The sequence below is a fragment of the Scleropages formosus genome, chromosome 14 (genome assembly GCF_900964775.1).
Source record: "Scleropages formosus chromosome 14, fSclFor1.1, whole genome shotgun sequence".
NCBI classification, from domain to species: Eukaryota; Metazoa; Chordata; class Actinopteri; order Osteoglossiformes; family Osteoglossidae; genus Scleropages; species Scleropages formosus.
Genome location: NC_041819.1, coordinates 23,028,641 through 23,043,052, shown reverse-complemented (window position 1 = coordinate 23,043,052; position 14,412 = coordinate 23,028,641). Strand labels below are relative to the sequence as shown.

At 44.9% G+C, this 14,412-nt stretch overlaps 1 protein-coding gene across 6 annotated transcripts in view; it reads left to right on the top strand.

Annotated features, from left to right (window-relative positions):
* Positions 1-12,855, top strand: part of LOC108928980 (sodium-driven chloride bicarbonate exchanger-like) — a 47,044-nt gene extending 34,189 nt beyond the window's left edge. For 5 of the 6 annotated variants that reach the window (XM_018743224.2, XM_018743225.2, XM_018743226.2 and 2 more), the window contains 14 exons: positions 318-451; positions 1,269-1,514; positions 2,484-2,589; positions 3,353-3,514; positions 3,800-3,913; positions 4,051-4,212; positions 4,651-4,902; positions 6,179-6,247; positions 6,548-6,721; positions 6,930-7,052; positions 7,868-7,932; positions 8,157-8,273; positions 9,226-9,263; positions 11,299-12,855. In XM_018743224.2, the coding sequence (XP_018598740.2) occupies positions 318-451; positions 1,269-1,514; positions 2,484-2,589; positions 3,353-3,514; positions 3,800-3,913; positions 4,051-4,212; positions 4,651-4,902; positions 6,179-6,247; positions 6,548-6,721; positions 6,930-7,052; positions 7,868-7,932; positions 8,157-8,273; positions 9,226-9,238 (1,737 nt within the window). In that variant the 3' untranslated portion in view covers positions 9,239-9,263; positions 11,299-12,855. The remainder of the gene's footprint in view (positions 1-317; positions 452-1,268; positions 1,515-2,483; positions 2,590-3,352; positions 3,515-3,799; positions 3,914-4,050; positions 4,213-4,650; positions 4,903-6,178; positions 6,248-6,547; positions 6,722-6,929; positions 7,053-7,867; positions 7,933-8,156; positions 8,274-9,225; positions 9,264-11,298) is intronic. The other variant, XM_029257768.1, reaches the window with a different exon arrangement.
* The last annotated feature ends 1,557 nt before the right edge of the window (positions 12,856-14,412 follow it).

The following is a 14,412-nucleotide window of genomic DNA, read 5'->3' as shown; positions in this document are numbered from 1 at the left end:
ACCCAGGTTCTGATCTCACCTCCTGCTGTAGTACTCCAGTCTAAGTACTTACCTTCAATTGATACAGTAAAAATTACTCAGCTGTATAAATGGATAAATCACTGTAAACCGCTTTGTAGAAAAGCAACAGCTAAATTTGCAATACAAATGATTCCTTTGAGAGGTTAAGGGTTTGAGTGGTAAAAAATCCTACAGTCTCAGGCCCCTCAGCATATCCTGTACCTGCTCTAATCCAATATGTCCTAATATTGTCCTATCCTAATATATCCTCATAAACATCTCTGCCGTTACCGTTTCATCTTCCCTTCCCTTCCCAGAGTGCAATTGAATCGCTGTTTGGGGCCTCCATGACGGGGATAGCTTACTCGCTGTTTGCAGGCCAGCCGCTCACCATCCTGGGCAGCACGGGACCGGTGCTGGTCTTTGAGAAGATCCTCTTCAAGTTCTGCAAGTAAGAGAACAGTTTAAAGGACAGTGAAGCACAAATGAAGAGTGCAGCTAATTTGCATTACTTAACATACCCAGGAAACTCCTGTTTAATTTTTGAATTTTGGCAAAGAGGCACTGGTATAAATTAGGCCAGCAGGTGGCATAGTGGTTAGTGCTGCTGCCTTCCACTCAACAGACACGGGTTTGATTCACAAGTCCTACTGCAGAACCCTTGATCAAGGTACTTACCCTGAATTGATACAGTAAAAATTACCCAGCTGTATAAATGGGTAAATCACTGTAAGTAGCTTAGAGGAAAAAACCTCACATTTTAACCTGCTTTGAAAAGAGTGTTGGCAAAGTGAAGTAATAAACGAATAAAAACTGTACAGATCACGAGAAAAAAAGGAAATGAAACATCCTCATGAAAAGAGCTGAAAAAAATATTATTGCAGCGGCTGCTTTTGAATCCTCCACCCATGTCGCACGGACAGGGTGTCTCTAGTTTCCTGTAATGCAATGAAAAATCTCATGTCTGATCAGCTGGTTTGACACATTTGACACTTTAGTCCAGTCACATGTTTTCATGTATGCAGTTCATTGTCCAATAATGTTCTTTCTGTTGCATGGACTGTTGTGAGACGTATGAGATTGTATGTTCTCTCCTTAGTTATATGTTCCGCCAGTGTCGGTACTGTGTTACAGTTAGTGTTGCAGTTGCAAATCGCAGTAAATACGGTCACGACCGTGTTTCTTACTCTACGTTTACTTTTTTCCCCACGTAATAAATGACCGACTGAGACACGTGTGACGTTCGCGCTGTTTATTTCCCCTCCCAGGGAGAACGATCTGTCCTACCTCTCCCTCAGGGCCTGCATCGGTCTCTGGACGGCGTTCCTCTGCCTGGTCCTGGTGGCCACCGATGCCAGTTCGCTCGTCTGCTACATCACGCGCTTCACCGAGGAGGCGTTCGCCTCCCTCATCTGCATCATCTTCATCTACGAGGCGCTGGAGAAGCTCATCCACCTGGGAGAGACCTACCCCTTCAACATGAACAACGACCTCAACAAGCTCACTCAGTACTCGTGAGTGTGGCTCACGATGGATGTCGTCCGCTGTAATAATGTTGCGGTCGGACAATTATTAAAATTATTGCAGTGCCACGGTATTACCGAAGTAACGACATTACAGCTTCACAGTTTCATCCAGAGTCAAAAACATTGTTGCACAACGCTTATTGCCGCTGTTATTATTTGTACACTTTATCTCCCAATGTTTGGTTCTGATTCGTTCTTGGAAACAGTCAGAATATTGAAAAACTGGGGAAAACAAATTATTTATTTACATTACTTACATTGTTTCCTTTGTTCCTCATGAAAAATTCCTGTTTTTTCCAAGCCCATCCCAAGCTTACCAAAAATCCACCCTAAAGTTGTATAACATTAAAATAGAAAGATTATTATTAGCTTTATTCTTATTCTTCCTCTTAATAATAATAAATATGTAAAAATATGACTTAGGAGCAGTGAAAGCTACATGCCACATTTAAATAAATAATGATTACAAAACTAAAGCAAAACAGAGGACACAAACACAAACAGGTGGGTGAGAAGACCCATAAGACCTGAGCGTGCCAGGCTGCGGCTGAGAGCATGGGTACGCGGTTCCCACAATGCAGTGCTTCTCACGGTCCGTCTCACGCAGCCACTCGGCAAAGTTTTCAAATGCGCTCTCGGTTTATCGCGGCGGACTGGATGCCGCAGACAGGATAAATGAAAACCTGGACCAATTCACGATAAGTGGCGTTAATAATCCCAGATCCGATGAGTGAGAAACCAGATATCGGGGGACCGAATAATGGGGGATGAGTGTATGTAACAATGAAGGATGTTGGTGTGACGATGTCACTTGGATCAGCCGGCTGACTCGTAGTATCTTCCGGAAAGCAACCGCAACTGGACAGGCTCCAAATGGTCAAAGCGCCTGCGTGAAAACCAGTACCCACTGGGTGCTGATGTCATCAGTCATGTGATCCAGGTATGTGTTACCCATAGGTGTGTCTGCATGGAGCCTCTCAGTCCCAGCAACGCCACCCTCAGGTACTGGGAGGAGCATAACATCACCTTGTCTGAGATTCACTGGGGAACTCTGGATGTCAAGGTAACCTCCATGAGCTTATCCATCAACGCAGGCCACGCCCCCCGAAACATGACTGACAGCAGGCAGTCTCTCATCATAAGTACGGAAGCGACAGACAGCTCGTCCTTTTATTGCACGGTACAGAGCAAATGCTGATCTGCAAAAGCATCTGGAATCCAAAAAGGGTCCTTCTGATCACGATATTTGGATTCTCAGCCCCCTACCTGCTGTGGTCTACGCAGCATCTCTTACTGTTACCGCACCTGGATTACACTGAAGCAGTGTGGTAAAGCGCTGAGCTCAGAGGTACAGCATGGATTCAGCTGGGATTTGATACCCCGGAAATTCGTTCAAAATGAATTTCCTTAACCTGCTTCTAAGATCAATTCCTGAGATTTGAACCTTTGGGCAAAGTGGCTGTCGCTGTAGCTCTTTAACCGCAACCTTACAGGCCTGTGCTTTCGGGACTCGTACGAGACCCGAACCCATGACGTTACGGCCTTTGCTACCTGACTTGTACCTGCGGTGCTGCCTGTCCTGTCCCTGGAGCACGGACACTTCCTGGTGGTGTATTCGCACCTGGGACCATATTTTATATCTCACGGCATCTTCGTTGCACATCAGCAATGTGTGTGAGGCCAGCTGTAAACAAAAGGGTTTTTAAATACACACCCTGTCCAGCCTCAGAAACCAGACCCCAGACCCTCACTGTATGGTACTTGCTGCCCCCCGGAGGTGATGCTGCAATATGGCAGTGACCCCCCCCCCCCCACTGCTGTTCCAGGACTGTTTGAAAAATCGGGGCGAGTTCACGGGCACCGCCTGCGGCCCACACGGACCCTACATCCCAGACGTGCTCTTCTGGTCCATCGTCCTCTTCTTCTCCACCGTGGCCATGTCGGCCTTCCTGAAGGACTTCAAGACGAGCCGATACTTCCCCACCAAGGCACGCCCGCCCCCCATGATCAGGTTTTCAGGTGTCACGTCAGAGGCTGTGTGTGTGTGTGTGTGTGTGTGTGTGTGTGTGTGTGTGTAGGTGGGATAGAGTTGCTGCGCGTGTGTCAGTGTGTGTTTTGTTCTGCGAGGCCGGTGCGAATAGTGCAATGAAACGACTGCTGTGCCATCTACTGGTCATTTTTATAACCCTCTTTCGGAAAACCGAACGGAGATTCTTTTTAAGACCCGTGTCCCCCGAGGTTTCCGTTTCTCAGAGATGCCGTTCCCTCTCCAGGTGCGGGCCATCATCAGCGACTTCGCGGTCTTCATCACCATTGTCACCATGGTGCTGGTCGATTATGCCTTAGGAGTTCAGTCGCCAAAGCTTCAGGTCCCAAACGAGTTCAAGGTGAGCTGACGGATCAGTAATTCCTATTGAACCGATCGAAGTATTTTTATTGATGCCTTTTGGATCTCTTGGTTTTCAATCACGTGGACTTAGCCTGGCAGTACTGCATCTGACACTGGGTGTCTGACCATTTATAGCCGACCAGAGACGACCGCGGGTGGCTCGTCAACCCCTTGGGTCCGAACCCATGGTGGACCACCATTGTGACGGTCATCCCCGCTCTGCTGTGCACCATCCTCATCTTCATGGACCAGCAGATCACTGCAGTCATCATCAACAGGAAGGAGCACAAGCTGAAGGTACCACAGTGCTCAAATTCATAGATGGTACCATTATTTTTAGAGGTGTTGTCTTTGGACCCAAAGGTTGACGGTGCAAATCCCACCTCCAGCTGTAGTATCTTTGAGTAAGGCGCTTACCCGAAATAGCTCCAGTGAAATTACCGAGCTGTATAAATAGTTAAATAATTGTAAGTTGCTTTGGAGAACTGCGTCAGCTAAATGAATAAATATAAATGTAAATATGCTCATCAGAACATCAGTCATACTGCTCCTGCGTTGGAGTGAAATGATCCAGCAAAAACACTGTAACTGCACATTGTCGGGATTGTTAATAAATGCATTCGATAATTAATGCCTGTATTTCTTCGAACTGTGAGGTTGTGCCATAAGTGGAGCCCGTCCACACTGTCTCCCGGTGAAATGATCGCCGCCGTTTGCGAACCTGTCGGTCCACAGAAAGGCTGCGGGTACCACCTGGACCTCTTCATGGTGGGCATCATGCTGGGCGTGTGCTCTGTGATGGGGCTGCCGTGGTTCGTGGCCGCCACCGTGCTCTCCATCTCCCACGTCAACAGCCTCAAGCTGGAGTCGGAGTGTTCGGCGCCCGGGGAGCAGCCCAAGTTCCTGGGCATCCGTGAGCAGCGCTTCACGGGCCTCATGATCTTCGTGCTCATGGGATGTTCTGTCTTCATGACCTCCGTCCTCAAGGTGAGAGAGCGTGGGGGGCTGGGTTAGGGTTAGGGTTAGGGTCACCGCAATGGTTAGCCGCTGCGTCGCTAGTGGCTTCTGGGAATGCATCTCCACCGTAACACTTTTCACATATCAACTGTCCAGTCGGTGCTGGCGCTCGGGTTTTTTACACCCGTACACAAGAATCAGCCGAGCATCCAACAGAGCTCTATCTCTAAATTAATAATGGCTCACATAGATAGAAATGGGACAAAAATTACTTTTATTATAGATAGAGATCACAAAGGAGGCTAAATCAAATTTGAATCTGTTATTTTTAATGAAATTATGATATATATATATATATATATATATATATCCAATGTCCGCAACCGCTTTTCCCGAGCAAACCGGAGCCTAACCCGGCAACACAGGGTGCAAGAGTGGAGGGGGAGGGGACATACCCTGGACAGGATGCCAGTCTGCCGCAAGGATTCGAACCCCAGACCCACCACGCTGCAGGCCTCGGCCAAACCTGGTGCACTCCCCCCAGATATATGTCATAATTACATTAAAAATAACATATAGATTCAAATGTTATTTTTAATGTAACATTTGAATCTATTTAATGTAATTATGATATATACCTATATATCTATATCTATACATATACTGTGCAGTTAAATCACAGTAAGCTCATCCATATATATGACAAGATTTACTTTTATTTTTAGGTTTTCAGCTCTAAATACAAATAGATCTTGAAAAATGGAAAATAAAAATTATTTAAGACAACTCCTATATGAACATTATGTAGCAGAACACAAATTTATACTTTAATGATTGAAAACTGAATTTATTCTCAAGGCTGAAGTTGGTTAAGGGAAAGAATAAAGTATTTACTGTGTAGAGCGACAGTTTTTTCATAGAGAAAAACGACAAGGGGCGCCGATGGGACATTTACATCATATGTTGGGTGGCAGATCTTATATTTCCTAATAAGCCTGTTTATTATTGAGCAAGGTTTTTTAGTGCTGTTTTCCAAAATTAAAATTGTTGGCAAATTTGGGTGTCCGATCCCAGATGACTGCCTGATAAAACGGGCCCTGTGTCCAACGCAGACTCACATTTATAAAAAGCCTTTTGTGAAGCCTTTCTGAATCCCGCCATTGCTTTCCCATAATTCCACCGGGTCTCTGAAACCCTTCGGCCGTTTTCCTCAGCTGACGGCTTTAAAAGTCCGAGTTCCTTCTGCGCTGTTTATTACTGCGTCTCCGGGGTGCTTTTGTGACCGATTCTTCGCCATCTTTCGCAGTTTATCCCCATGCCCGTGCTGTACGGAGTGTTCCTCTACATGGGCGCCTCTTCGCTGAGGGGCATCCAGGTAAGCGGCGACCCGCCGTGACGCGGCGTGACGCGGCGTGACTTTAAATTAAATTTGCAATCCAGTTTTTTTATTATTAGTTTTATGCACAGCACAGGGTCTCAACAGCATATAGATATTGGGTCAGGAGGTTACAGTGCATCACTGGAACGATCACATAGCACTTTCTAATAACCTCGAGAAGGGCGTCCAGGTGTTCCAGAATTTATTGGAGATGTCACACGGATCAAATGCCGATCATTCGAGCTGGAGAAATTTCCGCTGTCCTCTTTTAACCCCCCGGCGCTTGTCGTCGGCCAGTTCTTCGACCGCCTCAAACTGTTCGGCATGCCGGCGAAGCACCAGCCCGACTTCATCTACCTGCGGCACGTTCCCCTGAGGAAGGTGCACCTCTTCACCATCATCCAGCTGAGCTGCCTCGTGCTCCTGTGGATCATCAAAACCTCGAAGGCTGCCATCGTGTTCCCCATGATGGTATCTCCCTTCCTCTTCATACTCAGTCTCTCCATGCACACGAGTACTTTAATCAAAGCCTTTCAAGCTCAGTAAGTGAGGCTCCCGAGGACCCCTCCCCTCCCCCGAGTTCAACATGCTCCAGGCCCTTAACCACAGCGCCACCTGCTGTCCTCTAAAATGTCTGTTTCTGGCGAGCAGCTGTGAATTCGCTCTGCGCTGCCTACAGGTGTTGGCGCTCGTGTTTATCCGGAAGCTTCTGGATTTCATCTTCACCAAGAGGGAGCTGAGCTGGCTCGATGATCTCATGCCAGAGAGTAAGAAGAAGAAGCTGGAGGACGACGGACAAGAGGTACAGCTTCTCATGTCTTGGAGTCAACTGGCATCGCAAACCCAGTGATATGTAACTATTTTCTGAGACCACTGGCCAGTCATGTCACATATTTAATAAACTTGTGCGGGGCACCTTGTAGCGTAGTGGTGCAAGCTACTATCCTTGGACCCAAAGGTTGCTGGTTCCAATCCCCCCTCTAACTGTAGCACAATTGATCAAGCTACTTACCTTGAATTGATGCAGTAAAAGTTACCCAGCTGTATAAATGAGTAGATAATTTTAAGTTGCTTTGGAGGAAACTGTCGGCTAACTGTAATGTAAAAAAAAAACTGTGTAATCAAAGTGCGAAAAAAATGTAACTTGTATTGTGAATCAAAGTGGAGTGTCAGCTAAATGTGTGCTCTTATTTTCACTTGTGCACTTTCATTTTTGCGTGTATGCACATTGAAAACAGATTTTCAACTTGACCAGCAAAAGGTGAGAAATGATGTTTCCATTTATGACACTTTCCTCCAAAGCAACTTATAATCTTAATGTACTTACAGTATGTACCCATTTATATAGCTGGATTTTTTTTTTTCTTAACTGGAGTAGTTTAGGGTTTGCACATTACTCATAAGTAATGCAGCTTAAGGGGAATTGAACCTGCAGCCTTTGGGTTCAAAGGCAGTAGCGTTAACAAGTAGGGTACCAGCTGTCCCCGTTTAGCTTAGAAAGATTTACTGAGATGTTTATGCTTGTATAACCCATGCAAACACACATTAAATGAATCATGGAGACTTTTTAACTTCTTCTGAGTCAGATTTTTATTTGATATTTGTGTCTCCTTGTAGGAAGAGGAGAGTATTTTGGCTGAGGAGGAGGGGATAGTACAAGTGCCACTGGAGGGGCAATGCAAGTAAGGCTGAATTAATATAGACTACTATAGTAAGTACGGTACTATACTTCGAATGAACATTTATGGCTCGGAAATATATATCTGGCCAGACTTATTAAGGGAGCCATTCTTCTTGATTTCTCTGGGGTCCAAAAATGAATAATTAAAAAAAAAAAACAGAAAAATTCTGGTGCTCTGGGGTGTAAACATACAAGTGATGATTCTCATTTTATACGTTTTTATAGAGAGGATCCCGCCACGGTGAATATTTCTGAAGAAATGGCCAAAACGTCTTTTGGGAACGAATGGAAAACCCTGAACACCGCAACAGAAAACACGAAGAAGGAGTCGGGTTCCAAAAGGTAGCGGTCGTTGCGTTCCGAAATGTTCGGTAAATGTAACTCAGAAAATGTGACCCGTTTTCAGTCGGAAATCACGCATCAACCCTCCCTCTTTATTCTCAGGCTAATCTGTGACTCGGTGATTAAATCTGACGATTTCTAAGGTTTGCTTGATGCGTTAGACCATCTTCTCAAATCATCTGCCAAGCAAAATTAAGATCGCATGGTGTTTCAGAATCGCGTGAATTCCTCCACACGCCATCAGTGGATGTTTATTGCCTTTTATATGTAACGCAGTGTCCTGCTTATGGTTTTTTTTACCCTGTCCTACCATGTTCCCGATTGCCCCCACTTTCCCCTCTCTGTCCTGCAGTCCAACAGTTGACTTTGACCCAAAAACATTATTTCACATGTACCGGTTTCTCCAGTGTGAAATCGGTGCACCACGTTCTCATTTGTCAAACGACATGTTCGACGTCCACGAGTATTTTTGAAAAGCTTATGGGTCAGTTTCATGAACGTTAACTCAAACTGGCTTTTCCCCCTTAATTCTAAGAACTTTGACAGGCATTTGAAGAAAGGTAAAGGTAACGAGAAACATGCATCTGGACACAAATTTACTTAAAATATTTTCGTTGCTCATAATGGATTCCAATTTAACGATACTTATGTATTAATTCACATTCTTAGTATTTTTATATGGGTTGCCGGAAAAAAAAAAAAACAACAGTTATAGTTTATTTTAAATAGAGACTGATTACAACTGTGAGATTTTAAGTTAAAAATGTGATGTATATTTTAAAATAAATTTTTGTGTCTCATAATACAAATACTCTGTTTTTCAAAATGGTGTTGAAGACATCGCTTAAGGCTAAGTGAGTGAAATCAGCGTCGTTGACGATTCTTCCCATGTGGGGCTGACTGATGTTAAGAAAAATTCCTGACAAATCTCTCCTTCCATCTCTGTCATAAGCTCCCTTTCCTAACCTCTTAGATGCCGACTCCCCAAAGGTAAGACCCGCGTCCCCAGCCAGCGGTGTCTGCATGCGCTCACTTTGTCCCCGTGACCTCGCCGTGCTTTGGATCGAAAACAGTGCCGTTTTTGTCTCTGCATGTGGTAAAGCATGTCAGGGAGGAGGTTCCCGAACTTCCTCCAGGATGGGATCCACACTGCCCGTGAGCAGCGAGCGGAATTCGGCCGGCAGTAATTTGCGCCTGTCCGACGGCTCCTGAGAGGCGCCTATGAGCTACGCTGCGCGGGCCGCGTGTGTCCGTCAGTCGTCAGTGGACGAACTGGGCAGGGGGACTTAAATCGGTCAAGGACTGTCAGTCCGTACCGTTGACCACATGTTTTGGCATGATTCCGCCCGGTTGGATGTGAGCTACGGTACCAGTCAAAAGTTTGAGTACACCAGAGCAACCTGGGGAACACCTGTATGGGAGGAGCTGGACAGAAGAGTGAAAGCAAAGCAAAACCCTGGTGTCCTACCGCTCTGGGACCTGCTGCGGAAGAGCTGTGGGGACACAGGGCCTCATCTCCTCAAACTCGTTCACCGAACGTGAGCAAAAGCTAGTTTCCGTCAAGTGTTCTCACACTTTTCTCTGGTACCGTATTTGCCTGTTGCAGGTGAACGAATCGCTTTGGATTGCTTGTGGTATTTGGGGTTCTGGGGTTGTGGGATCTACTCATACGTGTGCATATCGAAATGGTACGGAAAACGAGGAGAACGAGGTCAGGGGGTGAGGGGGGGATGGGGCACGTGACGGCTGTCGCACTCTGAACATGCTGCCCCATTCGCTGTCTCACCCACAGCAGTAAAGGGCTCTTTGGGGTCCCTTGGTAGCCACTGAAGGAGCTTGAACCTCTCAGGTCCAGAGTGTAGCCTTACACCAGTTCACCTCTCTGCTGTGTGGTCCTTGATTTACGATATAAGCAACTCGTGACAACCTGAACTTAAGACGGCCGTCCCATCAAACTTATATTATTGTTTTCGAGTCCCGATGTGTAATGACAACGCTCCACCTGCTGTGTGATTACGTGGACCGGCCGCGTAGCTGTTGGGAACCGTGTTTCTTATTGCCTCTGTCAGTGCGGTGCATCTTTTGCTAACTGTATTTTTTTACAGAAAGTTTTGTTTGTGATTCTATTCAACTTACTTTTCATTTACAATGCCCAGCAAGCAAAAACGTTCCGGTGATGTGACGATCCTCCGGATGCTCTGGTTTCCTCCCACAGTCCAAAGACATGCTGTTCAGGTTCACCCGTAGTGAGTGAGTGACAGAGAGAGTGTGCTCTCCTGGGGTAGCTGGTAGTGTAGTGGTTAGAGCTATTGCCTTTGGCCCTAAAGCTTGCAGGTTTGACCCCCCGCTGTAGTACTCTTGAGCAAGGTACTTAACCTAAATTGCTCTGATAAAATTACCCAGCTGTATAAATGGGTAAATAATTGTAACCTTAACACTGTAAGTTGCTTTGGAGAAAAGCGTCAGCTAAATGAATAGATGTGGGAAAGAAACGGCAAAACAGATTTAGAAATGAAAGTGACAATAAGGCAGCCTGGAAACATAACTAATGTTCTGTATCAGCATTATTTTGGTAATACTGTGTGAAATCAGTGAAAAAATATAGTGAAGCAGTATTACAGAATTCATGCATGTTGTTTATATATCCTTGTGGTTTATAAAATGCAGTACAAGGGGGTCTGTGACTTACAACAGTCAGCTTACAACAAGGTTGTTGGAACGGAACCCGGTCGTAAGTCGAGGACCACCAGCATCACATTTGTCACTAGAGTCCCAAGTGGCCCATTTTGCATAAAATGCATAGTGGCGAGGCAGATACGGAGTCCAAGGACTTGAACCCACAACATTCTGGTCAGAAGACCACATTATGATATGCGGAGCTGTTTAATCCGGAGGTCCAGCTAGGATTTCGAGTGAGCTCCTGGGGACAATGATGGGCAGCAGTTGAAAGGTGACCTCAGGGTTGGCTGCTCCCCGGTTCCAGCGGGTAAACGCTCATCCCTTGTCCCCTGTCCCCCCTCTTTAGCGTCTCCAACAGCATCTTGAGAAGACAGGAGGAGGCGAAGGCCGATGTGGAGAAAGGCTTTGACAGGGAGACCTGTCTGTGACTCGTCCCCGGGGCCGCCGCGGACAGCTGGCAGGTGTGCGCTGCTGTGAGCCGCGACCACTTCTCTGCGCTCCCCTTCCTTCATGTAAAGGTGTTTTATACGTGTCCACAAGTGTACGCTCCTTTTACAGCAAAACTAGCGACGTTCAGCATGTAGAATGCGTTTCATTTCCCGCGTGTAAGTGCGCGTCCGTTGACGTGGGACACAACCAGCAGCAGCGGCGGAGGACGTCGAAACGCGCGCTTTTTTTTTGCTTCGTCTGCTCTTTTACGCTGCCGCTTGAAAAAGGCTTAAAGCTACGTTTATTTTAAAATTGTTCGTATTTTGTATGTTTTCCGTTTTCCTGCTTTTTATTTATTTATTTATTTATTTTTTAGAGGGACGTCGTGATATGAAAATCATGACCGCGGTCATGGAAACGTAATCGTTGCTGGAAGTTTCAACAACTCGTAGAAACGTTTGAAACACGAATTTAGAAAAGTAATAACGGAAAATTGCGGAGCCTGTAAATATGTGTCGGTAGGTTTTTTTGCATGCGTTAGCTAACATATCCATGAAATCTGTGAGCATTAAATAAGTGTTGACTTAAGATGCTTTTTGTTATTTATTTACCTCATTGTGCTATGACGCTCAGCTAACCGAACATTTCGGAGTTTCGTCGTTTTCCACGTTGAATATATTACGTTTCGTTTGTAACGCGTACGATTTACCGGAATCACGACCAGTGTTATTTTTCGGAAGACTCTTGCAAACTCAATGGAGTTCTTGTGTATTTATGTCTTATTCTTCTTGTGTGTGTTGTAAGGAAGGAATTAAGATCGTTCGTGTAGGTAATTACTGACTGGGGTGAACTGACTAGGAATAACTTATGCAGGTAGATTGTTAACAAAAAAGGAGGGTGATCGTATCTAGAGAGTCGTACCGAAAGCAGCGATCTTATTGGAATTGCAAAACAATGCCATCCTGCAAATAATAAAAATGCAATACTGACATGTGACAGCGAGAAGTTCCATCTATGGCCTCACACTTGGATGAAGAATAACATCACCTGGTGCTTCAGGTGCTTCCAGGTACCGCACGGCTCGGTGTTGCCAGGGTTTTTTTTTTGCAGTTCCAACACGCTCATTACTTCTGGTACAACCAATGCGAATGGAGAATTAATTGACTTCGGTCAGCCTTTCATACTGTAATTTTCCATCCGTGAAAGTTATGGATATGGAATGTTACCATCTGTGTTTGCGGTTTGTTTCATCTAGCAGATCTTAGCAATAGGGGCTCGTGCTTTCGTACGAAAGGGACTCCAGTGCACGTGAGCGGTGCGCCCGTTACGACCGCTGGATGCAGTTACTGTGTTAAGATGAGAGGATGGCGTTTCGCTGTCGTCGCACATGAAAGACCTTACTTAGTTATTTAGCAAATGCAATATTGTACTTTTAGAAGAGAGAAGTGTATTTGATTTTATTCTATTTAAAGGACTCCGGATTCTTTGTACATAAATAATATAATTTTGTTATGATTTAAAATATAAATCCTATATAAAATATATTTACCTACCTTTTAAATTATTGATAATGAGAATGAAAAATGTTTTCATTCTCAAAATTATTAATTTAACGAAAGCTGACTTCTTAGCCTTGTACTGTGGTTCATTAGGTCCTATGTTTTACAACAAAATGGGCCGATTAATCAAAGTATAACGTCCTTGAAAACCTGCTGAATTTGGGAGCGTGTCAATGTGTAGTACTTTTAAATTCCCTTTTATTTGTAAATACAGCCTTAAATTGTTAAGCTGGTCATTCAAGGACATCCTGATTTCAGTTTTGATTGGGCGGCACCATCAGACTATGAATTTTAACTTGTTCAAATTGTCATTGTAAATGTAATTTATTACTGAAGTGTACATGTGAAAGCCAATAAACAGATTAAAGTACTTTGCTGAGTGGTCTGTTCAGCACAATAACAATCGCGTGTGACCTGCATGGCCCGGCCTGGCTTCGCGGGGCCACCTTGTGAGCTCGTGACCCACGAGGCGACGGGTGGACGTGGGGTCTAATGCCTGTCAGGAGATGGACGGATAAGGGACGGTAGGTTTTGGCTTCTAAATGGAAATGGTCAGCATAGGTCTCTGGGAGGTTTGGACACATTACAGCTGAATAAATGAACATTTATTTGTTTAGCAGATGCTTTTCTCCAAAGCGACGGACATCTGAGAGAAAAATACAAGGAGCGCATTATACCAACAGAAGGAGAGACAAAGTTCTTTTTTATGTATTGACAGATGGTTTGTTGTGTTAGATGACAGCTCGGAGATTTTTGGGTCCCGCAGCACATCTGTAGCCCCACTCGTGTGAATTCTTAAGTCTCTCGAAAAGTAGAACGGAAACACACTGATCCCTGGCTGCGCTGGTTGATTGACGCATTTCCACCGGTTTGTCACAGCTCACCTCTCCAGCAGCGCGACCTTCGGGGAAAAGACTGACAAGCCAGGACGTCAGCAGCGCAGAATGTCTCGGTGCAAATCTCATTTAAATGACATCCCCTCAGAGGATCTGCGTGTGTGGCTGAATGACTTGTGATTGATTGGTGATTGACTGGAGTGTCACCTTCTTCAGCGTCCGGAGGTTGAGTCACATCAGACTAATTTTACGTCATGCTGATTTCTTAGCTGTATAAATGAGTAAATAATCGGTAGTACCTTAACACTGTAATATGTGTTGGAGAAAAGGGTCAGTTCAATTAATAACTTTAAATAAATGTAAAATCGACCATCCGATTATTACAGCCTGTTATGCAGGCCAACCGCTCAGAGTAATAACTCAGCCCATTGTCCATCACTTGACATTTAGCTGGTAATTTATATCAAAACCTATTGTCTTTATCTCAAAAGATTATTTAAACCAGCGGTTTTTAACCCGAGATTGATGAAGTGCGGGCCTGCTTTGTGTGTAACTCTGTCTATTAAAATCAAGGCCAAAGATAAATATTACTATACATGACATAATTTTATATGAAATAAGTGCAGTATTTTCTGG